Here is a 26,487-nt window from a genome sequence, read left to right as displayed (position 1 = left end):
TTCAGGGGATTTAGTGATCCAAATTATGGTGGAACATATCTTTAATCTTTCCCCAAACCCAGACAATGTGTATGAAAACATACATACCCACAAATATTTTTTCTCTTATGCTTAAATAGAGAGAGGAGATAGTACTGCTTGACTTCACAATCTCTACCCTGTAAAAGCTCCAACCTTTTCAGAAACAACAGAGTGGATGCTGGTGATACGTGTGTTACAATACTTTCTGTCTCATCCCTTTGGCATCTTAAGTCGTGGGTATCCCTGGAAACATGACTCTTATCCTTTACTCTTAAGTACACATCCAAGGCCTGAAAGCTTCCATAGAAAACAGAGGGATTTACTGCTTTCTAAGTCATCATAGTAGTGTTGCATTACAATGTCAAAGAGGAAAAGAAAACCACAATATGGAATTTGTTGTTAGCAAAATGTCTGTATTAAAATACAAAGAAAACATTCCTGTGGGCAACAGTAATTAATAAACCTTCTTTTGTATTGGTAATAAAAGCACTGTAAGTTCAATTTTCCAAACACAATGTTTTTGAGGAATAAATTCCACCACTGTCATTCTGAAAGTCTCCCTAAAGAACAAAGATGTCAGACAATGGTACCATGCACCCTACCAAGGTTCCAGCATCATCACACTGGTTTACTGCAGCACGTCCCATCAGAAGTGGGTTAGATCTGGACACTGCTTGGAGACGGCAAGCTCACAGGGCCTCCTATTGTGTTTGAGAAGGTGATGATTGCATTGGAACCCTTGGTGTTCTTGTTCATACCCAGGATGTCCACAGTAGTTTGCTCTGGTTCGGTTTTCCTGAAGATATTTTTCATGGTTGACTGGAAGTTGTTGGTGACAAAGCAGTAGACAATAGGGTCCATGCAGCTGTTGAGACTACTCAGAGTCACTGTCACATGGTAGACAAGAACGTTGACATTGTGGGACATGTCTGGATTGATGGAGATCGCTACCTGTTGCACGTGGAAAGGAGTGAAGCAGATCATGAAGATGATGAGGACGGTGACAAGGAGCTGCACAGCCTTCATTCTCCTCTCCCGACTCTGGTGCATGAGGCTGGGCTTGGACAGAGCACACATAATCCTGGTGGTGAAGAAGATGATTATGATGAGGGGGAAGAAGTACTCGCAGACCATCAGGACCAGAATCTCAGAGATGCAGCACTGGGCAAACTGTATTGCCATGATGAGGATGGAGAAAGTCACTACAGTTGCAAAGATCCAAATGAAGACACAGATCCCCTTGGCACAGGTGGGATTCCTCCATTTTCGTGAGGCTTGCACCTGTACGATAGCCAGGTAGCGGTCAACACAGATGCATGTCAAGAAGAGGATGCTACAGTACATGTTGACAAAGTAGCCAAAGATATGAACAAAGGAGCAATTCAGGCAGTCCTCTGCAGTATAGAACATGATGATCCGTATGGGTAAGGAGAAGCCTACCAAGAGATCGGTAACAATCAAGTTGATGGTGTAAATAACAGAGGTGGTTTTTGTCTTAGTACGGAAGCAGAACACATATAATGCCAAGCTGTTCAGCACAACACCCACCAAGAAGATAATAGCATTGACAACTATCAGGGCAATCCATAGGCTGTAAAATTGTTTGTACAATTCTCTGTCAGGGTGGATGAACTTGGAGAACATGTAGATGCTGGAGTTGGGTTGCTGGGTAGAGTTGGTATGGTCAAGATCTGACACTTGGGTGGAGGATGTCGGCATGGTCATTGGCTTTCCAGCAATCTGGAAGAAAAGATACAGGGATATACTGATGTGTATGTCACACTGCAGAGCTCAGAATATTGTCATATAAGAACATTTTAACCAATGTATTTGCACAGCCTCAGTAGTTATATGTACTGCTGTACTTGATAGGCATCTTAATTGTCAATATATGAAGTTGGCAGGCTGGGATTGTCCCTCATTGGTAGGAAAATATCTGCTTTTATAACAATTCTAGTTCGGTGGTTCCAGATGGGAGTTTTGGAGGTAATGTACAATCTGCACCTCAAGTTGCTCCTGTTTAAAAGTGATTTTAAGAACTGTGCAAGGACAAAGAAGTAAGCTATGCCAAAGGGAGCAGAGAGGAGAAGGGAAAATCGAGGTGTGTGGGTCATGCTTGGGTCAGCCACATGGGAAATGGTCATTGGTAGAACCACAGCCCCATCATCTCACTCCTAGAATATTGCATCCCTTCCCTTGGCCAGGTGATCCCATAGAGAGCTGTGCACAGCAGCATTTTCAGGAATTGTGAAGCTTTCCTAAAATCAAAGGATGGCTTTTTCCAGGAAAACACATGCAAATTGTGTGGCATTTTCTAGGTATCTGTACTCACAGCAACAGCAGCTGGGAGATTTCAACTAAGGGTGTCAGCCACTACTCCTGCCAGGATTTGACAGTTTAATTTGCAAATCATTCCTGACCTACACACTATTTTAAACTGATTTGTATATTAGAAGATAAAAAAAAAAGAAAAAAAAAAAAGCTCAATATATACAGAGACTTGGCTGGTTTCAATAAAAATAAATGGTTGAAAAATGTCTGGAATATCTCAAAAGAAGCTGAACAGGACTGTGAGGTTAAAAAAATCAGCTTGAATCAGCAGAGACTAATGCTGAAAGATTTGAGTTATGAGGGTTTGAAATCCTTGCTACCAAAGAGCCAAGTGCAAAAGGGCTGGTAGACAAGGAGCTGCAAACACATCTTCCAGCACTTGCACAAAGTTTTTTCCTCATTTTCATGTGGAACTTCTTATGTTCCAGTTTGTGCCCTGTTTTCTGTTACTGGGCACCACTGAAAAGAATCTGGCTGCATCCATCCTGCCCTTTGAATATATTTCATTGATGAGATCCCTACTCAGTTTTCTTTTCTTCAGGCTGAACAGTCCCAGGTCTCTCAGCCTGTCCTTGCTTCCCTTTGTTTGCAATAAAAACACAATGCTTGATAGCTTTTCTCACAGCCAAGGATGCCCAGGTCTTTTCCAGCAGAGCAGTTCTGAGCCTGTGCTGGCGATAGGGTCATAGTATATTGCTAAACAGGCTTCTGTACAGGACTGAGTTGCCAAACAATAGGTGCTCTTCTGCTCCTTCTCAGCTTGGAGAAGGTTTTAAAGTTTGATAAATTGTCAACCCTTAAGATCAAGAGTCCTCACGGGATGCCATAGCCCAACTGTGGTTTATCTGTATGGTATTTCCCTGCCTACTCCTCAGGGAAAGTCTCACATTTTGTGCCAAGGATGCTGTTAGGGAATAATAGGAAAAATAGGACCCAAGGCTGACTGAAGGTAGTGGAGTTGCAAAGTGTGGCATCTGCGGAACACCCATGGGAAAGATGCAGAATGCTAGCATCACTTTAAAATGATTTTCTAATATTCTCACTATTTGATCTACTCTGTTTGTTTGTGCGGCTCTTTAATTACAAAAACAAACTGAAATGAGCAGATGCCTGGATCTGCTCCCAAGTTTCCATTTGCAGATGATGTCAAGGGGAGCACCGTGGAAGGCACTGGACTGTGCAAACCAGGAAATACAGACATTTTTGCTTCTTGAATGTGGCATGAGCTTGTATATCTGTGTTCATACAGACAGAGGTGAGCAAGGGGAGAATTAAAAATCGCTGTCTCATCCCTTAGCAGACCCTTGAGGTTTTTAACTCGTGTGGTCTATAGGGCACTTCATCCCATTGTAATAGTAAGGCATTGGCTTTTTTCTCTGATTTTATGTCTTCTTGGTAGCTTGCCTCTTACAGAAAGTATTTCTTCACTCTCAGATCTGTTATCAGGAACACCTGATATTTATCTTTGCTATTCCAAGTAACTTGAACTGCATTCAAATGCGTCTCATCTTCATAATACTTGTGAGGTATGCAGAGCATTTTAGACTAGTAGGAAAGTATCACCTGTGATCGCTGTCCAATCATTGTCATATACAGTGTGCTGGTTTAAAAGTTCCCTCTTCCCCCGAATCCCATGTGCAATGAAATAAACTCCAAATACTACAATCACCCAACAAATAACGGGCAGCACTTTATCATTGTAATGGAGGATCTATGTTAGAGCTGGTGTCTCTTCCTACTCTACTGCTGCCCTGTTTGGGCTCACAATACAAGCAACAACATGAAAGAAATGCTGACAAATTTAAGTAATTCTGAAGATTTTCATACAAGCTATGGTAAAACTGTTCTGGGGCTGAAGGGGGAAAAGTCTTCCTCTCATCAGATTGTTTCTGATGAATGGTTGGGTAAATGGCCCTTTAGTTTGTGGGACTGCTCCTATTACATGGCTCACAAGCAGAAAGCATGGAGAGCTGGACTGGCAAAGCAACAACATTCCTCTGAGTGCTTTTAATGAGATGGAGCTAGACCAAACCCTTGGTTAACAGCTACTAAGTATTTTTCCATTATGGGTCTCCAAGCACTTGACAAAGGTACATGGCCCCATTTTGCAGCAGGCTAAACAAGGCACAGAAAGGCACGCTGACCTCGTGTGTGAGGAGAGACAAACATTCCCAAAGCCTTCCAATTTTGCCTCCCTCCCCTCATTTCTGAGTCCAAAAATTACTCCAACTAGGTCTCTCTCTGTTATCAGAAATACTAATGCAGGTGTTAAAGTGAGTCAGTTCAGCTATGCATAACCATGGAGCAGTCAGTGAAGGTCGTGAGAAGCTTTGCAGCCTCTGAAAACCTCTGTTTTGCTATGGTCTCACTATTTATGGCTTGCAGCTGTAGCATGAGCTCATGAACTAGTCACCTTTTCTTGCAGAATTAACAGCCCTTGTGCTACCCCTCTGACTAAAATCTCTAGGGGAATTGGAGCTGGGCTTTCTTCATGCCTAATTCACTCCTCATTTCCCCAGATTTCAATGGAAATGCTGTTTTATGGAGCTGGTAGTGTGCAAAATCTGTGATTGGTAAACATGCACCCTTCTGAGCGTCGTATGAATGCTCCAGTTGACCTATGCTGTTATACTATACCTCTCAGGCTGGGTTTTGTCTATCTGGCTCAGAGGCTGCGGGTAGCATTTCCTTAAAAGTACAGCAGGCATCTGGGTAGAAGTGGGATATAAGGAGGGAGGGAGACTGGAGGTTGAGCTGGTTTCCCTCGTTTTGATAAAGGTTCCTGCTCAGCACTGGGAGACAGGGACTTGCTCTGAAATGCTTTCTTATCATTGCATGACACAACCAATTCCATCGCTCTTGGGCCAAATAGGAAACAGATGGTCACTGTACTGAAACCAGGGCCTGCGATCTCTTCTTTTGATGCTTGGAATCCCGCTTGTTCTTTTAGCATGGGCAACTCAGTGCTACGTCTTGCCCCTAGAGGATATCCTTGGCCATCTCGTATTTCATTCCACCCAACTTTTAGCTCTGTATTAGCCTTATGCTTCACCCTCTGCTTGCTGAAGTCAGATGGAGTTTCTTCCTTGACCCATGGTACTTTTGGGTTGAGCTCAGCAATTCGAGTAATGGGATAGAAAAGAAAAGCCAGATCAGGCAACTGAGCTTTGTCCTGAGCACTCTCCAAAAGGTTTATTTATTGTGCGTACTGATAGGATCTCTGCACACAGAAGGAGAACAAAAGAGACATGCACTGGGATGGGGAAGATGAAAAGGACATTCATAAGTGTTATTTAGTGTAAACAGCTTCAACTTTTCTCATCTCCCTGTCCTGAATCTGAACATCTGACCTGACAAACTGGCTCCTCTCTCATCTCCCTGTCCCCCTCACCCTGTCCTGTCTGCTAACCTTGCTCTGCTGCCTGGCATGGAGGCAGCTTGTGTTTAGTTTTGCAGTCTCTCCGTGTTTAAAGTTCCATAGGTGATTTATCATCCTGTTTATAAATGAAGGGTTAAACTCACTCTCTTTCGGTTTAAATTGTATGATTCTCCTGGCAAGCTCTCACTTAACTCTGGCTCAAACTGGCCAAATATGGTGTTTTTCTACATGTTGAGGACTGGCCCTATATGTAGTAGAGCTCATTCTGTCAGCCTGGGGAGGGTGGGTTTGCTGATCGTGGGAACTGAGGGAGAAAGAGAAAGGGAGAGAAAGGGAACAAATCCAGCTGATAGAGGGGATAGGTTCCCATCTAGCCCCCATCTGTAAGAAGGGAGCTATGTATGGGTGGAGAATTATGCCACTGCGAAGCAGAAATGGGGCTATTCCCAGGGTAGGGAGGACCCTATATTTGAGGGCAACACAGAATTGTAGAATGGCTTGGGTTGGAAGGGACCTCAAGGGTCATCAGGTTCCAACCCCTCTGTCGAAGGCAGGTTTCCCAATCACTAGATCAAGTACTATATCAGGTTGTGCAGGGCCCCATCCAACCTGGCCTTAAACACCTCCAGGGACAGAGCATCCACAGCCCCTCTGGGCAAACTGTACCAGCACCTCACCACCGTCTCAGTAAAAACTTCCCCCTAACATCTAATCCACATCTCCACTCCTTTACTTTAAAACCATTCCTCCTTGTCCTATCACTGTCAAGCTGTGTAAGAAGTTGATTTATCTCAAGTTTGTAAATTCCCTTTAAATATTGGAAGGCTAGATGAGGTCTCCCTGCAGACTTCTCTATTACAGGCTGAACAAGCCCAGTTCCTTCAGCCTATCTTCATAGTAGAGATGCTCCACCTCTACTACTTGGAACACCTTCATGCTCTCATTTGATTCCAGGACATGATGTCTGCTAGAAGCTTCCAGGACTAAGGGTGGCTAGACAAAGTGTGTGAAACACCTGACGGGGGGGAACTGCAGTTGAAAACTGTCAGATTTAGTCCAGGGTAGGATTATTCCTTCTCCTGCAGTGCAGTGGAACAAACAGGTGTTTTGGATACTCAAAACACAGATCTGACATGGTGGGTGCCAGACAAAATGACACCTGGCTTTTTACGATTCAGTGTCTTGATCAAAACATTGGATCAATGTTTTACCCTGGTTTAGATGGTTATTAATAGCTTATCCCCACGTGGACATCTGGTTGTATTAATGAGGACTTACGTTCCAACTCTTTCCTTGGCTCCAGAACTTGTTTGGATTTATCCTTCATTTCTGCCTAATTTCCTGAAAATTAAGGTGATCTTTTCCTTCTGCCAATTTTTGGTATAAATTAGCCAAGAAATCGGAAAACATTGGGAAGCCACAGGAAGCCAGAGCTGACAAACACACAGATAAGTACTGAACAAGCCCAGATTATCCTTGTTTCCTCTATTATGAACCTGCAAAAAGTTTACTAAAACTTTCCTCAACGCATTTTTTTATTTAGATCTTCCCTACACAGTCCCAATGCATTGCAACACTGCAAACATGTTGGATGTCTTCTTTTCAAAGAAAGAACTTGGCTCACTTCATTATTTGCCTAACATTAAATAATTTCAGATTTGTACCAAATAATATGTTACTTCTGGCAGAACCAGCCTAGCTGGGGATAGATGGTAACTGATTGCCTAAAGACCATGATGGTCAGCATGTCCCACCTTGTCCCATGGTTAGAAGAGCCATGAGCTAAATTCCTGCCTTTGCCTGGAGCCTAGAGGAAAGTGTAAATACACTTCTCATGCCAGCAAGAGGGATTAACACCCCACCAACCCAAACTTTTACATTTTTCTAGTTTTGTTTGAGAATCAGATATCCCATCTGGGCAAAGGAAAAACTTAAACGTCCAGTCCCAAGGAATGGCCGGATGCTGTCCTTCAGGCCATGGAAGCAATCACAGCCTAAGGATGTGTACTGGGGGGATAAATGCAATGTTGGTTTGGGGGTTGATGTTGCTTTTAAACCATTTTCCTCCTGCCTGATGGTGCCAGCGAGGCTACATGTGGTTCTCCATCCCAAGACACTGCTTTGGGTGTTGCCATGAGTTGTAATTTGATTTCTACCCCACCTTGTTCATAGTTGAATGCTGTGTGCACACAGGTGTACTCCATGCTCTCTAGGAAACCCAATGTCAAAATCAGGTCCTCTGTGCACAAAGAATCCAACTTCCAGGTTTGGCTGGGGATGAGTAATAGCCTGTGGGTGGCTATGCAACAAGTTAGTCCAACAGGTCATCCAAGTCCATGAAAGATCCCTTCCACTTAGAAGAAGGGGAATGTAACCCTCCAAACTGCATTCCTCTTCTTCATGGAGCAAAATGACCGGGAGGGATGTTGCCTGGCTTGAACTGTCTGCTCTCTGCATTTGGGCTTAAGTTGGCTGTTTAACACCAGCTGATGGATCACCAGTCCATGACACCCCAGAGACAATCTATTTTAAATCCAAAAACTGCTGCATGGTCGTCTTTCAACCCTGTCCTGAGCATGCATGAAAAATATGGGAGGAAGCTCCCAAAGGTACACAGAGCAAGCAATTAATGTGCTGGCAGATTTCTTCAGAGCTTAAAACTCCTCTATGCCCCTTTGCACAGTAAAGCCACAGTCTTTGAAAGAAGGAGCCTAGATGTATGTATAAAGTGAACAAAGACGTGGGATTGTATGCACAGGTTGCAGGTCATATGTCTGCCTCTCTGTACCCACTAATGTGCACCATTCACAGTGGGCACCCAGAGGTCCTTCAGCACATTTAGATGAAGCTTGCTTGTATGGATCACCGTAGGAATGCTAATAGAGGATTTACACCTCCACTTGCTTGTTTCTGTCTCACTGTGTTATAAAGTCCCTCCTGAAACATTTAGATGTCTACAATGACTTATAGATTCTGTAGCATTTTCCGTGTCTTGCTTTTCTACTCTACCAGATCCTGGCCTTGGAGTGATGGAATTCCTAAATGTACTGATGAATTCTCTACAAATCATGTTAGCATTTCAAGGCTCTGGGCAGCCTGGTCTGGTGGTTGGCAACCTTGCACATAGCTAGGGTGTTTGAACTAGATGATCATCGTGGTCCTTTTCAACCCAGGCCATTCTATAATTCTGTGATCTCATAGCCTGCCAGGACTAGTACCAAGTGCCATCTGTCATCTACATCTCCACATTAGACTCTAAGAGAAATCAGAGCATGACTTTCTTCTTGTATCCCTCTCTCTCCTTTGTGGATCGGTGTAATATGAAGGGAAAGTACATTCTTTTTGGAAAAAAAAAAATTACTAGTGGTTTTTAGTGGTTCAAAGCTAAATGTGGAAAGAAACTCGTGGAATTGGAGTTTCGTAGGGCTAGCCAGTGGAAATGGAATTGTGCCTGTCTTCTTGGGAGGTTGTAACATTACAAGAGAAATGTATTTGAGTTTTTGGGGATTACAGTAATCCATCTAGCCTTTCAAGGGTGCCTGGGGCGCAGTGCTAGAAATGTCAGTTTGGAATAAAAATGATTGTGGCTGTGCACGAGGAGAACCCTGCAGTGAGAATTACTACATTGGCACAGAGAAAAACTTCACAGACAAGTGCAAAAGCATTGCAGGAGTTAAAACCGAGCAACATCAGGCCTGTGTGTTGCTGCTTGCTTTTTGAAAAGGAAATTCTTAATTGCAAATTTAGTTGTCTGTGAGCACGTTTCCCTCTTTCTGCTTTTAGCTGTCTGCTGGCTCCATCCCTTGCCAAGAAGCCTGAGCAGGACAATGTGGGAAGAGCAGCGGTGAAGTTTTGCTGTCAGGCAGTACCTGGGACTCTGTATTGTCCAGAACACAAGAAAGCCAGGCTCAATCCCCAGAGAGCACTGGTAATGGAGGCGATACAAATGCAGGTGGGAACCAGGGGGATTGAGCAGGGAGGCATCCCGGGGTAGATTACCAGATCTTAACCCTTTTGGAGGCTGGTTGCTATGGTTTCCCATGTTAGGCACTTTAGTCACTGCACTGTGCAGATAGAAACCCCCTGTACCTTTGGGGATTTGCGAGTTTTGGATTAAACAGATTAACCTGGAAAAAGTTGAGGTGTTAGCAGGTGTATTACTATTAAAGCATTTCTTAAGAGGTGTTGTTAAGGATCTTGGAGAGAATCTGCTTTTCCTTAGGATGAGAATCAGCACAGCCAGAGATAAAACAACCCCAGCCCTGGCAACCTTGTTCCCAGCAATACACTGTCTCCTTTTCTGGCTTCAGAAGCCTGCATACAGGTCATTATAGAATCATAGAATCAGAATCACTGAGGTTGAAAAAGACCACTAAGATCATCTAGTCCAACTGTCAACTCATCACCACTATGTCCACTAAACCATGTCAAAGAATACATACTCAAACAATAAATCACCCCACTCCTCACAAGAGCTGGCGTAGTATTTTTCACCGGGGGAAAGTCAGCATCTTCACACATCTTTCATCACCCCCATCTCCTTGGGGAACAAACAAATAGCATTGCACTGCCCTCAAACCCCAGAACAGAAAAATGCAGAAACCTCCTTGCAGCCCCGCTGTCCCAATGGGCACCTCCTGGTGAACTTCCACACCTGCAGCAAGTACTGAACCATGGACATCTTCCATGTGTTCGACAAGGTGCCATTCCACCTTCCAGGGCTCCATGATAGCCATGCTTTCCATTCTAAGTTTGGGCTCAGGTCTTCAGTGACTCCCTCCTGTCCCCTTACTGTTACCTCTTCCACATCATGCTCCCCTGTACCACTTTGACCACTGTCCCAAAGCATCTGCTGCTGCAATCCTTCTGATATATTCCTCCACCAGGACTGACTTACCTCTGGCCGGATCTCCCTTCTATGTTTGAAGAGCTGCTGGTAAGAAAGTTTCCTTGTGGACCTGAATGCTATCGCCCCAGGAAAGAGACATCTGTTCCTACAAGCAGAACTGGAGTGACTACAGAATATGAAGAAATGCCTTATCTCTCTCTCTCTCTCTCTCTCTCTCCCCCCTTCTCTTCTAAATATAGCTTTGCAGCTAATGGGAAAAAATACACACTCAAAAAAAAAAAAAAAAAAAAAAAAAATTTCCACTTGTCTTTAGCGTTCAGAATTTCTCCTGAAACATCTGGCTCCTTGCCCTGAAATCTCTCTGAAATTTATGAAGTGTTGGAAACACTAAAGGGAGCTCCAGCCTTGCTCACAGTGAACATCTCTACTGAACTAATACTGGTGTTGCTGCACCACCTGCCCCTTCCCCAGGTCTATTTTCCTATGTCTCTGTGGGAATTAAATCTCCTTACTGAGAACACTATCAGCTCAAGGCCACAGCAATGTCACAGGAGAAAAATACTTCTCCTTTCATCTTCTCTATATGATCTGGGATTGGACAGAAGTCCCCAGTATTTCAGAAAGAATCAAATGCCACTTTGGACCAAGCTGTCCAGACAATGACAAAGGACCTGGCAGGGGGAGATGAAGTGTGACCTTACATATTTTGATGACTACTGGCTCCAGTCATTACAAAGAGATGTTTATCATCTCTGCCCATGGACTACATTGAAGCTGCTGAGTGTAGATGAGTTGAGGTTCCGCCACGAAGACCCCCAACACATTCCTCCATCCTCATCCTTCCCTGGCAGAATCATTGTAGCTGTCATAGCAGAGAGTTGTGTGTTTTTACACCCCTGGCTGCAGTATGGAGACAGGAGTTGGACTCAATGATCCTTATGGATCCCTTTCACTTCAGACACTCTGTGATTGTATGAAACCAGGCACAGTATAGCAAAGTATCACTATGCTGAGATGGGCTCGAGGTAAAGGACCTTCTTTAAAGATGTCCCTGTTGACCAGTACTGTAAGGACTCGGATCTCTTAAAGCCCCCAAAGTCCCTCTCATGAGATGATGCTTTTCTGTCTAAATAGGATACCAAAAAAGCCATATTCGGTGGGGTAGGGATCTAAGGGGGCCTACACAGATGTTATTTCCAGGAAGCTTTGCAGTAGATTTGGAGATCCCTCCTGGGAAAAAGGACAGAAAAAAATAGAGACATTATTGCAAATTTAGTTATTTAAGAGGACAGGGAGAATGGATAGGATTTTAGTGTCAGCTCTGAACTGTTTTTTTTCCTTGCTAATTTAGATAAAGACAACACTGATGCCAACACAATAAACATGCAGGATATGGCCCATAACAACACAACAGGATCAACTGAGAGGCATCGAATTCCAGGTCAAGAGGCCAAATCCATAAATAGAGGAGAGGTAGACTCCACACATGTGTCTCGCTAGAGCACAAACAGTAGCTATGGATATTAGAGAAAGTTGACCTCATTTTCTGGAATTAGTTTTTCACCCTTGAATCTTTCCCAGAAAAGCTGAGCTGATCTTTTTTGTCAGGATATTTTATTGATTTCCTATTTTGAGTTTCCTCACAACGAGCAGCAGATTCTTCCTCCAGTTTCAGGAACATCCTGCTTGATCATCTGTGCACACTGATCCAGACATCCAGCCTTTCACAACTATCCTCCAGCTCAGCCACGTGCCTTGGATCTCATCTGCTTTTCACTTTCTTATGATTTGGAAAGGGAGTGTGATTGTAAGGCCTCCATGAGTCATCTCTAGATAATAAACTTGCTTTCACTTCCTTCATTCTTGGGGATTTATCATGGGGAAGAATGAAAAAGAACCCACTTGTTTGTTTGACCCTATTGTTCTTATTGTCTGTGGTGACAAACATTTATGTTTTCCCCAATCTGCTAACAAAACTGTTATGTTTAAGGATGAGCTCTCTGGATGTACAAATGCAAGACTGTAAAAAGAAAGGAGACCTTTCTCCAGAATGAGTTATTGATACCTATACTCTGTCCATGTGCCTGGTCATTCTTATACGAGGACTAGTTTGTATTTGTTCTCCTGTGTAATGCACGTGAGCTTTATTCCCATCCCTTGTGCATGGGATAATGAGTGGCCTGCACTCCCCCACTATCTCAGCCTCTCTCTCCTTGCCGAATTTAGAGCTAGACTTACAGTGGCAACAGCTGCAAAGTTTCAAGTTGTGCCTGAGATAGAGCAGAACATGCCATATTGGGAAGCAAATGCTGCTGTTAAGGTGGAGAAGGCACATCCGGGTTCTGGGCCACACTTTGTCCCAGACACTGTTCCCACACTTGACTTCAGGAGGAGTTGCAATTGTAGCCGATGAAGTTTCTATCGTCTCTCTTTTCAGATTTTATGATGCTCCCAAGGGGAGAAGGAAGGTAGGAAAAAAAAAAAGGAAAGCTTTAATAAGTGGAAAATTTTCAAGCTTGCTGGCTGAATATGCAACAATATTAAATATTGCAGTGGCTGTCTTGTGGTTGTAAGTGGAAGACGGCACTTACCAGCTAAAATGAACGTGTTGGAGAAGGAATAATGGTCAGGACAGGAAAGCTGCTGCTGGCCCATAATAATTCCTCCTAATCCATTAACATTAGCATATAAAATAGAGATGAGATGGGGGGGGCTCCATTTAAAAGCACAGAATATCAAAGCAGGAGGCTAGGCAGCTCTGGAAGAGGGGATCACGAGGTTGATACCATTCATCACCCTGGGAGGTATCTTCTCTGTTTTTATCAGGAGAAGGATTCTTTTCCAGTCATATTCAAAAAGCAGAGTCAAGTTACCCTTCAAGATTGAGACTGGGCTCAGTATAATGAATTTTTGAACTCCCAAGATGGACAGGATCAGCTCTCAAGATATTTCTGTTGACCAACTCTGTAAGGACCCAAACAAGACTTATATCTGAACATGCCTATTTTTGTCAAGTTGAATTTACTCTCTATTTTACTGAATAGATCCTTAGAAATTCATTCTCAAGTGGTGAAGGAGAACCTTCTACCCGAGAAGGTCCTGGACCCAGACCTGGCAGAATCAGAACTCCAAAAGTTGAGGAGCCCTCACCTGTGGTCATGGAGGACAGTGAAGTATAGGATCCTCATTATACAGAGAGCCCAAGAAGTATGGGATCTAATCTACCTGGGAATCCTTTTTTAATTAGCTACTTCAAAGAACATGAACTCACATGCACATACACAACCTCCATTGAACATTTTCTGATTTTCCCACCAACACAAATGTTCCTGAAATGTTTGTCCACTGTCTTGCTCTTCTATCAGGCAGCAGAAGAATCAGAAAGGAAAGTGGCCAAGGAAGTGGCCAAGGTCACAAACTTTAGCATATCTTCACAAGTCTGCTTGCAGGAAAGGTTGCCCAGCTCATGTAGATGCAGGGTTGATGAAGAGGCAACAGTAGATGTGGTCTGCTCCCTGCCACGTGAGTGAATCCGTTATCACAGCAGGAAAAGTCAATTGCATGGAAGAGAGTCAACATTCCTTTTACCCTCCACAACAGCTCTTCCCTCTAATTAATCTGTCCCAGAATATCCGGAGCCCTTAATAATCTCTGGAAAACACTCATGTATATCCCTATGGTATGTGCTGAACACAAGCTCTGAACACAAGATTCTTAATTCACTACAGCCTAAATGGCTGTTGTGAGATGCTATGAATCAGATGCAGAACTGAAGACTCAGAGAACTGGTTTGATTCCCACAGATGGTCCTAGGGTAGAAAGGAGTCACCTTTCACAGAGGGCAATTGCCAAGAAAGCTCCACATAGCATTTGGGTTAGGTAAAATCTGCAGACACTGAAACTCCTAAAAAATGTGTAGGAATGTCCTCCATTTCAAAGGGGCCCAGCTAACCCCATCATGCTTCCTTACCATTAACGAGTGAGACGTGTGTTCCTTTCCCCTGGAAGAAAAGCCTTGGACAGCAGTGTGGGAACATTGTCAAAGGACAAGGAACAAAACACTGGCTTCTGTCCCAGCCCTGCTGCAGAGTATAATGGAGCAGAACAGGGTCTAACAGGTGCCAAGCTCCTGCCAGATGGATGACAGCACCTGCCCTAACATTTACTAACATGAGAATGGGGGAGAGAAGCAGCTATTTGGTGGGAACAACTTGTAGCTACACAGACTTGGTGGGGGTGAGAGGGACCAGGAGGAACACCTGACTCTTCATCCTATTCCCAGCTCTGACTCTGTGCACAAGGGTTGGAAACACAGCAGGATCAGAAGGTAAATGGAATTGCACAGGGGATCAGGTGGAGTCTGTGCCCTTCCCTCATTCTTGCTCCATCACCAATGCAGAAAGAGAAAAATCCCTCCTCTTCAAAACTCACAAACTGGTGCTTAGTAAAAGGAGTTGTGGCAAGTGTGTGGATCTGGGTTTTCCGTGCACACTTTAGCAGAGTCCATGGGGAGCCCACTTGAAACACTCAAGAATCTTTCCCTTTCATTAGGAAACATGTTAGCAGAGGTTCAGGTTTGATATTAGGAAAAAGTTATTCTCGAGAGCAGTAATGCATTGGAACAGGCTGCCCAGGGAAGTGGTGGAGTCATCATCCCTGGAAGCATTAAAGAAAAGGGCAGATTTGGCACTGAGTCTCACGGTTAGTAGGCGTGGTGATGACAGGTTAATGATTGGACTAGAATGATCTTAGAGGTCCTTTGCAACCTTAATGACAGCTGGATTCAAAATTGCTGGTAGCCAGCTTTGGGCTCATGGCATTTTTTTCTTTGAAGCCTAGCAGAGGGAGATGTGCCTTTAGCTTCTGGGCTGTTGAGAGGCCGTTCTTTGCTATTCTTGAATATAGCAATTGAGGCGTGCTGTGTAGGGCTGTTTGGAAGATCAGAGATCCCCTTGGAATCTGAGCTCTGAAATGTTCATGATAGTTAAGCCTAAAGTGGTAGCTGGAAGGGCTGTAGGGAAAGATAAGAGCTCTTTGCACTGAACTCTAGACAAAACCCATAGGGAAGAGACAACCTTTGTCTCCCAGCACTTGTACCTCTCCTGCAATGCCTGGGGACAAAAGTACAAAAGGAGCAGAAAAACACAACCATCTGCCCTTCTCTGCCCAGAGAAAGAAAGCATCCAACTGCTTCCCCTGGCCATGCTCAGCATCCCAGGGCTGATAGCATGACTCTCAGCATGAGAAACAGAGATTGTGTTGAGCTATAAAAACAACCCAGCTGGCCCTATAATCACAGTTTGTAGGGGCAGCTGTACCTACCTGACACAAGAGGCTCAGCAAAGAGCAGTCAGTTTCCCATGCCAAGGCACTACTCCAAGATCCCAGCCACTTCCCAGAACCCACTTACCATCTGCAGAGAATTGCAAAGGTCAGAGGGACCATTATCCATGGCCCTGCCACTGAACAGGCTCCCATCTGCGTCTTTAGGCAGGGAGGGAGATCAGACAGTTGCCATATGGGGGGCTCCTGCTGATGGGATCCAGCTGTGATTTGTCTGTTTGATGAGGAACAGGGAAGGACAAGTGGTTCTCAGAGGAGCCACTTGTTGGGTGAGTCAGGCATGGGAGAGAAAGAGTGCAAGAGCCAGTTTCCTGCCTGCCTGCTGCATTTTTAGGAATTGACTTTTCTGACCATTGCCTCCCCCTGCATTTCTCTCCCTTGTTCACACCAGTGATGTTTCCAGCATGGATCCTTAATCAATTAATCAACAAAATGAGCTGGAGAGACCCTTTGGCAGCCCAGCAAAGCATGTCATGTCTCAACAAACCCTTGCTATCCAACCCAGTTGGGATTCCTTACAGTGTCCCACTCCTACCTTTGTGTCCCCCCCAGCCCACCTCTGGCCAGCAGCCACTTCTTGCTTTTTGAATTTTTTTTCTTCCAGCTATTTTTTTTCAAAGCCTAATTGCCAAGAACACGATGTCCAGCATCACAACCTCACCCCATTCCCAGCAAAGTAATTCCTGCTGGATTTGTTTGTCACTGGGTACACAGGCATGTTGGTGCTTGGAGGGGAATGCTACACAGGCAGCCAGGGCTTTGGCATTTCTCGGGCACACGTGCTTGAGGAGGTTGGGCCCTATGGAGTTGCTTTTTCCTAGCAGGAATCGGTAGGAAATTAGGGATACCTGCACTGGGAAATAGCTTGAGGGCTGCCCCTGAGTATCTCTCAGTGCTCAACTCTTGTGTTTGGAGTGGTGAGAAGCACAGTGTGATAGGGCTGAACCAGAAAACCTCAAATTGAGCAAAGGAATGGGTTATCCAGACAGGTTGTGGGGTTTGCATCCTTGGAGATTTCCAAAAGCTACCTGGATGTGGTCCTGGGCTCTCTTCTGAAGGTGCTCCTGCTTGAGCAGGGGTTGGACCACATGGACTTAGAGTTCCCTTCCAGTTTCAACCATACTGTGTTTCTGTGATTTTGTGAGCACAAGATGAGGCTGTAGATGTGGGGTACTGTGGACAGAAAGGACGTTCACAGACACTGCAAGCAAGCAGCAGGGACCTTAGGGGACCAATCTGCTACCTCCACCTGCTCTGATTTAGCAGACCTGGCAAAGAGCAGCGAGATGCTTCCAGGACCATCTGTTCAACACTGGGGTTCTTCGCCATACAAGCAAGATGTAGCCTTACACACACCCTGATGCCATACAGAGTCACAGCAACCACAAGGAAGGACGCCAACTCAGAAAATCTGCTTTTTGGCTCCATGCTCCTCAAATGGCTTTAGAGAAAATCACATAGCCTCTGCTCTCTCTCTGCAAACTGAGCATGCTAATCCTTCTCTCCCATCTCTTTTGTTTGCCTGGTTTGTAGAGATTGTGAAGGCTCACCGCAGGGCTGGCTTTTGTTAGATGTACACAGAGCTCAGCGATGTTCTGATCTGGAACAGGGCCGCATAAATCTGGCAGATTATCATAGGAAATTCCACAGTGATGAAAAACTCTATAGAAACACAGAGAAAGGAAAGAGCCCCATTTGAAAAAATGAAAAACCAACCAACAAACAAAAAACAAGAGAAAAAAAAAAAGCCAACAAAAAGCAGCCCTGTTTCTGCTGCCTGGTTACAAGTAATACTTAAAATTGCTGCCTCTAGAAGGAGCTGGTACATTTTCTCGTTTTTGTTATTTTGCAGGGGGCATTTTTCTTTGTGTTTTCAGCAGTTTGGAATCAGAGGTTCCATTGCTGCAGGCAAGTACTGCTCCTAGGGATTAGGCTTAGTTCATTAATATGGGTATGTACTCAGTGACTGTTCCAGATCCTGATGGTCCAAAACTAGAGATCTCCTTTGGTCAGGGTCAAACTGATGTCATCTACCTGGGCTTGTGCAAGGCCTTTGACCTGATCCGACACCACATCCTTATCTCTAAATCGGAGACAGATGGATTTGAAGAGTGGACTACTTGGTGAATAAGGAATTGGTTGGATTGCTTCAGCCGGAGGGCTGTGGTCAATGAGTCTATGCCCAGATGGAGGTCAGTCATGAGTGATCCCTCAGATGTCTGTCTTGGGATCAGTACTCTTTGACATCTATATCAGTGACATAGGTGATGGGATCGAGTGCATCCTCAACCATTTTATGATTCTATGATTCCATGAATCTATGACAACTTCTGCTTGTGTCTCCTAGGGCAGCTTTCCTTAGAGGACAGCAGAAGTCTAGGTAGCTGTAGGATCACTTCACAGTGCTGGAGGCAGACTTTAATCCCACGGCTGTAATACAATCCACCTTCCTTTGGGCAAATTCCACTGGCTTCTTTAAAACAAAAAATCCAGCCTACTTTGGTTGCTAAACTGGGCTCTGCTTCTTTGGGTGTCTTTCCATTTTCCAAGAAAAATAGACTGCAGGCTCTGTATTTTTAGATATGCCATCTGATCGCAGCCAGCCATATATCAGTCCCAACACTGTGAGTCAAGATGCTGAGCTCCAGAGCAGAGCTTCCTTGGGCAAGAACAAGTGGCTCGAGCCATCCTGAGTGTATTAATAAATCAGCACGTGTAAAATAATCATGCACTTTCCTAGGTAAGCAGCTCACAAGTAATCACACAGTTGGGATTTATTGCTGCTGGTGTCCTAGTAGCTCTGATTCTTTGGGTGAATTTAGTACTGCAGTGAGTGGGAGGTGAGCAGCCCTGGTATGAGACAGCCCTAATCTAGCAGGGGCCAGAGGCAGCACTGCTCCCCTTCCTCTCCCTGTCCCAACAGTGAGTGGCTCCTGACGTCTGCTCCTTGCTATTTCAGTCCTGGGCATCCTCTGGGGTGGCTGCTGGTCAGAGTGAGCTCTGCATTTCCTTGCAGCAGGATATGACAATTGAGTGACCTCAATCCTTGTGGCTGAGATATGCAAAGCATACTCACTTCTTTGAGTTGGATGATGGAGTCCCTTCCAACTTGGGATATTCTACGTTTCTATGATTCTGTGATTCTCTTCCAGCAATGCTGAACTTATCTGTGAGTGGCAGGAGGAGTATCTTGGGAACAGCATGCTTCTTTATGCAATCTTGTTTCATGCAAACCGGCCCTGTTCAACCTTCCACCACGACCAAGAAAAGTTGTGGATGACAACTAGATGATCTTTTAGGTCCCTTCCAACCTAATACATTTTATAATGAGGGTCTTATGACCCAGCCTTGCAAGCGTCTGTTCAGCTTACCCTGCACAGATGTGGAGTTATCAGCCTATTAGAAATCTCTATCCTTTGCCAACTTCTTTCAGCTCTCACAAGTCTGTCTCTAACACCAGTGCAGCCTGGAGATGATTTTCTGTATATTTTAGCAAAGCTGCGGGAAACCTTGAGCCTGCTGTGTGAAGAATGGCCTGCCTTGTTCCTGATAGCTTGTTTGCTGTGCTGCTTCATCACTCTAATGACAATCAATTTATCCACATAACTGGTTGCTGAAGACAGTGTAACATGCCTTGACAGCCTGGATTTTTCCTGGAGATATATTGCTTGGCATATTCAACCAAGGCAAAAAGAGACAGCCTGCTAGCTGAGGGATTGCATCTCTGTGTGACCACCCAGATTTCCCTCTGCATCCTGCCTGATGAGGACCTTAGTGTCCCCTTCTGCTGTGCCCAGGTGCCCATTTTGCTCTGTCCTTCTGGGATCATTGCTCCAAGAGGACCCTGATGGGCTCCAAATACTTGCTGTGGTCTCTGTATGGGATCTGCATGCTCAGAGCTCTGTGTTGTTTAACCTTGCTAATGCCTAGCTGTGTCATGGTGGTGCTGAACTGACGGTTGGGCAATGTGATCTTACAGTTCTTTTCCAGGCTTAATGATTCTATGATTCTAGGGTTCTATGAACAAGGTACTCAGAGGTATTTGTAGATGCTCTGAATGAATCAGAGAACTTCAGCAAACCCTCATAGCATCCCCATCTCCATCCCCAAGCCCAAAACCTACTTGTGACAGCTTCTCTATGGGGCAGCCCCCGAAAGAGACCCTAATCCATCTCTGTGGGCATCCCAGAGAGAATCATAGAATCATAAATGTTGAAAAAGACCTCTGAGATCTGTGATGGTTTCCCACCGTCCCCATCACAGAGCTGACAACCTCAGCACGTACAGTTGATGGTGTGCTGTCAACAAGAGCCATATTCCAGCTTGTTAGCTTCAGGGGCATTTCATAGAGCCCCATTTTTTTTTTTTTTTTCTGGCAGATATTTATACAGCAGGCAGCTGGAGCTGTGAAGAAAAGGGGACATTTGATAGCAAATCTTTTTGTATGGGTGCAGACGTCATCACCCTTTCTGTTGTATGATAATGGCTCTGATGGCACTTTTGAGACTGATAGATGAGTTGCACATCTTTTATGGATTATGTGTAAGAAGTAATAAAAAATCCAGTTCCTCTGTGTCTAGATATAAATGGCATGTTGATCTTAGTAAATATCATGATGAGATTTAACGGCAGTTTCCCTGGTTAATGTCATCCTAACAGCTGACATCTTTTCTTTGGGTGTCGCAGATCAGCTCACCCACAGCTTCGTCTCTCAGTTTCCACGATTCACCTTTCATGTCAGCCCATTTTCTTCCACCTCTGAGTTTGATCAATCTTGGCTGGACTCTGCTGTGACCTCCTGGAAGGGAAGAGTTTCTCTACTAACCAATGAATAGTATTTTCTCACGGGAATCCTTGGTTGTTTTGAGTTAAGTGATATAAATTAAAACACAGGTGTGAAAAATGGAGGGAAGTTGAATGAGAAAGCACGAAGAGGTGGCAAGATCCTTAGAATGTTTACAGTATTTACAGGAGGGCTTGCTAAGAAACAGCAGGTGTTCCTCAGGGGGGGTCTGTAGATTTTGCCCTAGATGTTAAAGGATATTTACTGAGATACACATTGAGGTGATAAAACCTGTTTTAAACCTAACAACTGGGCATGCATAGGAACCTCCTATGACAGTACCTGGTGTAAAGGAAAGTCCAAGCAATATGCACTTTGTGCGTTTGCGATGCTCCCATCAGGGAGTTCTGCCTCCTGATTTAACAAGGGTTCAGGAATTCGGCTGTCTTCATTTTTAGATGCAAGGACTCACATCTCCTTTAAAGGGTGAGGTTTCTCCTGATGTGCTGAGTACCTGCCTGATAAAAATCCCTGTTTACGTGTCTCCAGCTCATTAAAACACAGATAGCCAGAGTCCCTTCTGACAAGCTGGAGCGCAGGATCGGATCTTTCCCCATGAAGGGGCATATAGTGGGAGGAGAGCCCTGCATGAATTGCATCATCTCCAGGGCACATCCTCATGTGCATAGCAGGGAGTAGAAGCACAAAAGCACTGTATGTGCGCAGGGTGGGATTTATTGCTCTGCTCGGCAGCCTCCCCCATTCTGCTTGAGCTGCTTGTGGGAGATCATGCCATGAGAGGTGTTTCATGTACAATTCCTTCCTTGGCCTTTACCTCCTTTTTCAAAACAAGGGAAGGAAAACTTGTAGGGTGCACGCAAGAGAGGGAAGAGATGACTCTCTCTGTTTTCTTTTATCTCAACACACTGTGGAGAATGCAAAGGAGGCTTAAATGGAGCTAAGCAAAATGTGCTGAAATTATTAATTAATTAATACTTTAACTGGCCACATATCCTTGTAGGAAGAGAGGGGGAAGAATAGGATTTACTTTCCTATTTGTGTGTTGACAGACATCTCTACATGCAAAGGAGATAGAAGAGCATATTTCATAGTAAAGAGGCTCCCACCCAAGGCAATCCCTCCCTTGTGCCTGTGGATGCTGTGCCATATAGATGGTGGGCATTGCTGCCTCCTCTGTTCCATGGCTACCCAGCTTTCTGCTGTCTCAGGAAAGGGATTGCATCATGAGCTGAGATGCAGCCTTTGCATCTAATCATGGGTGATGGAGGCATTTGCACCAGTGGTTTTCAATTGGGACTGTCAGGCATAATTAATAGGGATTGAACTTGCAAGCCTGCTGCCTTTTGCTTCTGAATGGGGAAGTTTCAGCTGTGCTGAAGGAGCTGCCATTTCAGGAAAAGGAATGGCTTTTTGCTGAAGAAGAGAAATTGGTTCTGGCACGTGAGAAATGTTAGAAAAGAAAGCACCTCGTGTTACCAAAACATAGCTGAAACGAGTCCAAAGAGCTGCATTTCTAATTCATCACACTGCCACTGACTATAATTTGTGTAAATGACAGGAGATGCTCTCTTTATGATATACTGCAGGCAGACACATCTCGGCCAGCTGTGCTTGCTGACCATTCATCCATCTCACGCACCAATCGCTTTCCCCATTCAAGAGAAGCCAAAGTAAGGGTGCTTTCTATACCATTTCCATGGTGAAAGTTTTCTGCTTCCTAGCTCTCAGTCATAAATAATTTTGAGCCCTTTCAGAGCACTTTTTCATGTCCTGAGTATAAGGGCTTTGTTTCTAGCTCTGTGTCTCTATGCAGGGACACCTGAAACATGTATATGCGTATGTTGCTGGGCTTGATAGAGGTAGTCAGGATATGGAGATACACCAGAAATACTCAATTTTTCATATGGAATCATTCAGACAGTTTTGTCTGCAGCCTGCTTTATGCATATCAAGTGTGCATTCTCACAACAGTACGAATCTGGCATCCAAATGGATGAGTTCAATAACGAGAAGCACCATTTCCCTTGATGAGATGCAGCACCCAGTGCAAGAGATGCTCCCCAGGAGATGCTCCTCATCCAGTTCCCACTTGCACCCAAACCCATGTGCTTTGCTCTCAACCCAGCTTTCCAGAGCTCCCATCCCAATCTTCATGCCTCCAAACTCTCAGTCCAGCCAGGATTGCAGCACGCTGCCTTCCTGAGCTGCAGCTGGTAAATCTCCCTCCCTCTCCCCCTTTCTGCACATTCCCGCTGGTACTTACATAGCTTGGATGAGAAAGCTCAGCTGCTGATCCCAGAGCCTGCTCCTGGATTCCTTGACCAAGCGAGAGCGCACTTGCTCTCCAGCACTCAGCCCAGCACAGCAATACAGGAACCAGACCTCTTGGGTTTACTTTTACATTGACGTCAGTGTCTTTCCTAGCCTCCGCAGCTTGTTTTGGTCAAAGGATGTCTTCAGAGTGAAGGGGAGGAGTGCGGAAGGGAGAGGAGTGAAGATGAACTGGAGGTGAGTTTTTGTGATGAAGGCATAGAATCATAGAATCATTTGAGTTGCAGGGCACCATTAAAGGCCATCTAGTCCAACTCCCCTGCAATGAATAGGGACACCTACAGTTGGATCATGTCTCCAGGGGTGGAGCTTCCACCACCTCTATGGGCAACCAGTACCAGGGCATCATCACCCTAATTGTAAAAATCTTTTTCCTGGCATCCAATCTAAATCTTCCCTCCTTTAGATTGAAATAATTTCCCCATATCCTGTCACAGCAGACCTTGCTGAAGAGTTGTTCTTCTTCCTTCTTATAGACCCTTTCAGAGATTGAAAGGCTGAACAGTCCCAGCTCTCTCAGCTTATCCTCAGAGAGAAAGTCCACATCTCTCCTGTACTGAGCCCTCCACATCTGGACTCAGTACACATCTGGACAGTACTCCAGGTGAGGCCTTGCTAGCTCAGAGTAGAGAGGTTCACCTCCTTTGGCCTGCTGGCTGTGCTTCTTTTGATGCAGCCCAGGATACACCTTTACATCCCCCAGCTTGTACTGATAGTGGAATTTGCCATGACCCAGGTGCAAGACCTTGTACTTTGGTTTTGTTGTAATTCATGGGTTTTCCTGGGCCCACTGCTTGAGCCTGTTTGGGATGTTTAAGATAGAATGACAGAAGAAAGTTGAACCTACGTATAGATAATCTGGATAAGGGGATGCTGGAGGCATGAATCCTGCATCTGTACAAAGACTTGTTTATTACTTGCACCAGGGAGTACGAGTCCTGCCTTCTCCCAGCTTCAGTAACTGTTTGTGCTGGGTTCAAGGGAGAGGGAAGGAAGGATGTCAGAAGGAGTGAGAGAGCTCTGGGCCCTTGCACAATACCACATGAACACAGCAGCCATCTTTGTGTGCTCAGGCAAAGTCTGTGCTTATCTCCAAGGGAAGGGAAGAAGAGGTACAGGTTTGAATCTCTTTGACCATCACAAAGGATAGCCCTAAAGATGTAGGCTTCATGAGTCATTAAGTCGCAGATGATTGTACACTTGAATGTATCTATATGTGCATGCAAAACAGCATTTTACACTGTACGTCTTTTTTGTTGTATTCAGATTCAAGCACCTGATCCTCATAAGTTTGGAGAGCACTCATCTTCTGTGGAGATCCTGCTCAGACTTACCTTGTGATTTTTGATGTATGGTGAGCACATCCTTCCTCCCACGCTGTGCAGTGGACATGTGCATGGACGTGCGTGTGGGGCGTGCATGGCACAAGTGCTTGTGAGAGATCTGGAGAATACCAGCAGAAATTGGGTTCTAAGAACAGGATCTCTACTATTGGATTATTCACAGCAAATTAAACATACCTATGTTCAGGACTTTCTGCCTGGGAGTGGAGCCAGATTTTTTGTGTGTGGCCAAGCAAATTCCAGGAATTCCAACATAAAGCTTTCTTGCCTTTAATGCTGATAGTTTTTTGTTAAATTCATGAATACTTATTCACTTGGGTGGTGTGATGCAAATGCTCGAGCACTTGGATGTTAGAGACACATGTAAGGGTGAAGCTTGGCTCTGTGCCATTGCACAACCACACTTAACCCTGTAGTCTTCCTGGTTTTTGGATTACCTTTCTATGATGCACTTGTCCAGCTCTTAACACAACTGGTCTGTCGTCCTTTTTTTGGCCATCTATACAATACCTTGATGCAAACCATTCCTTGTAATCTCTCAGGAACGGGTGTTGGGATTAGTCTGAATGAATGCAAGCATCAGCAATCATAACAGCTTCAACCATATGGTTATATCACTGCAATTGGACTGGTCAACCCTTGGAAACTGTAGTAGTCAAACCTTGCAGAGAATTTTTGAAAAGTAAGTATCAGCTGGTACCACCAGAATGACTAAGTTGTACAGGTCTCTTTGAAAACAGTGAGAAAATAAATTTGTGCCACGGTGTATCATGACTACAGAGAATAAGAGACATATAAAGGGAAAGCTTGTGAGTTGTTCAGCACATCTATGGCAGAGTTGAATAATATGTCCTGTTTCTTGGCCATTGGATCACACACTGTACAGCATAAATAATATTAAAGTCTTAAAGAATCCCGGTGTTCTTGTCACAACCAATACATTGTTCATTGCTGAAGAAAGACAGAGTCTTATAAAAACCAGAAAAAGTGGTCCTCATAAATCACCATGTCTATACTTAGAAATGTGTTAAACCTTCTAAGCTCCATTTCAGAGCACATAAATTTTTTTTCTTTTTTTTTCCCGAGTTAAAAAATCCATCCAAAGGTCAGTCAGAAACAGGAATAAAACTGTCTTTGAAATCTCAAGCTGCTGTAATGGCATTTTTGGCAGTGAATGATAAACTTGAACAGTTGAGGTTTACGTGGCAGATCAAGTGAACATGTGTTTGTCTATACATTAAATAATCCTGCAGTGGCTGTTTTCCATTCTGTCTCCAGACCTATCAGCTTATTTATAGATTTTTACTACACATGGACTTCCTGAACAAAAGAAGGTAGACAAACTAACTCTGAAGAGATCCCCATAGTGGAGCTATGCCCATAAACCATCACTCCTGGGCAGGAGTCCCAATTTGGTGATAACCTCCAAGATGGATAGAATATTAACCCTCCATTTACCTACCTGGCAGGGATTTTTATAGTTTTTCAGTCTTCTACAGCTTTTGAAGGCTGTGAAGGGTTCTTCAGGAAGACCTTCTAATCCTGAAGGTGTTGAGTTGAAAGAGAATTGTGTCATCCTGGCCAGAGCTCTCAGAGATATCTGGTGAGTATGGTCTATCAGCCAGTACACAGAGTATGCCTGGCTGAAGGGACTTAAAAGCCATATATATTCAACTCTGAAATTAAATGAAAAGCCAAGCCAGTCCTAGATAATTGGGTAATGGTAACACCTGAGCTCCCTTTGTTGCCCTGATATCTGACTCTCACCCATAGGCTTTTGATAGGCTTTTTGAGGTAGATCTGATGAACAGACTGGATGTGAGAACACAGTAGATTCAAGGCATAACCAGTTGTCTTCAGGTTATCAAAGAAAAAGACTGGCTCCAGTCACTTCAGATCTAGCCAGTGTAGTTGGGCTTTAAGCTACTTCAATGTCTCAAGTTACCAACTCAGTGTCTTGAGTGAGCAACTGAACTGAGTCCTGGTGCTGGATGAGAAGGATCTCAGCCCTCTCCCAAGCTGGGTGAGCTGAATCAGACAGTGAACAAACTTGTATGTAAAAACGTTTGGATGCTGTCCGTAAAGC

At 44.5% G+C, this 26,487-nt stretch overlaps 1 protein-coding gene across 1 annotated transcript; it reads right to left on the bottom strand.

Moving 5' to 3' along the window:
* Positions 1 to 413: 413 nt before the first annotated feature.
* Positions 414 to 23,064, bottom strand: GPR20 (G protein-coupled receptor 20). The gene is made up of 2 exons (XM_042840098.1): positions 22,991 to 23,064; positions 414 to 1,761 (listed from the first exon to the last, which is right to left on the bottom strand). Exon 2 carries the CDS (start codon positions 1,744 to 1,746, stop codon positions 679 to 681), a length of 1,068 nt encoding a protein of 355 aa, XP_042696032.1. The 5' UTR covers positions 1,747 to 1,761; positions 22,991 to 23,064; the 3' UTR covers positions 414 to 678.
* Between the last annotated feature and the right edge of the window lie 3,423 nt (positions 23,065 to 26,487).

The sequence above is a fragment of the Centrocercus urophasianus genome, unplaced genomic scaffold, assembly GCF_019232065.1.
Source record: "Centrocercus urophasianus isolate 14NV4802_14NV808 unplaced genomic scaffold, USGS_Curo_1.0 seq_11, whole genome shotgun sequence".
NCBI lineage: Eukaryota > Metazoa > Chordata > Aves > Galliformes > Phasianidae > Centrocercus > Centrocercus urophasianus.
Note: the sequence above shows the minus strand (reverse complement) of the source record. Positions and strands in the feature narration are given on the sequence as shown.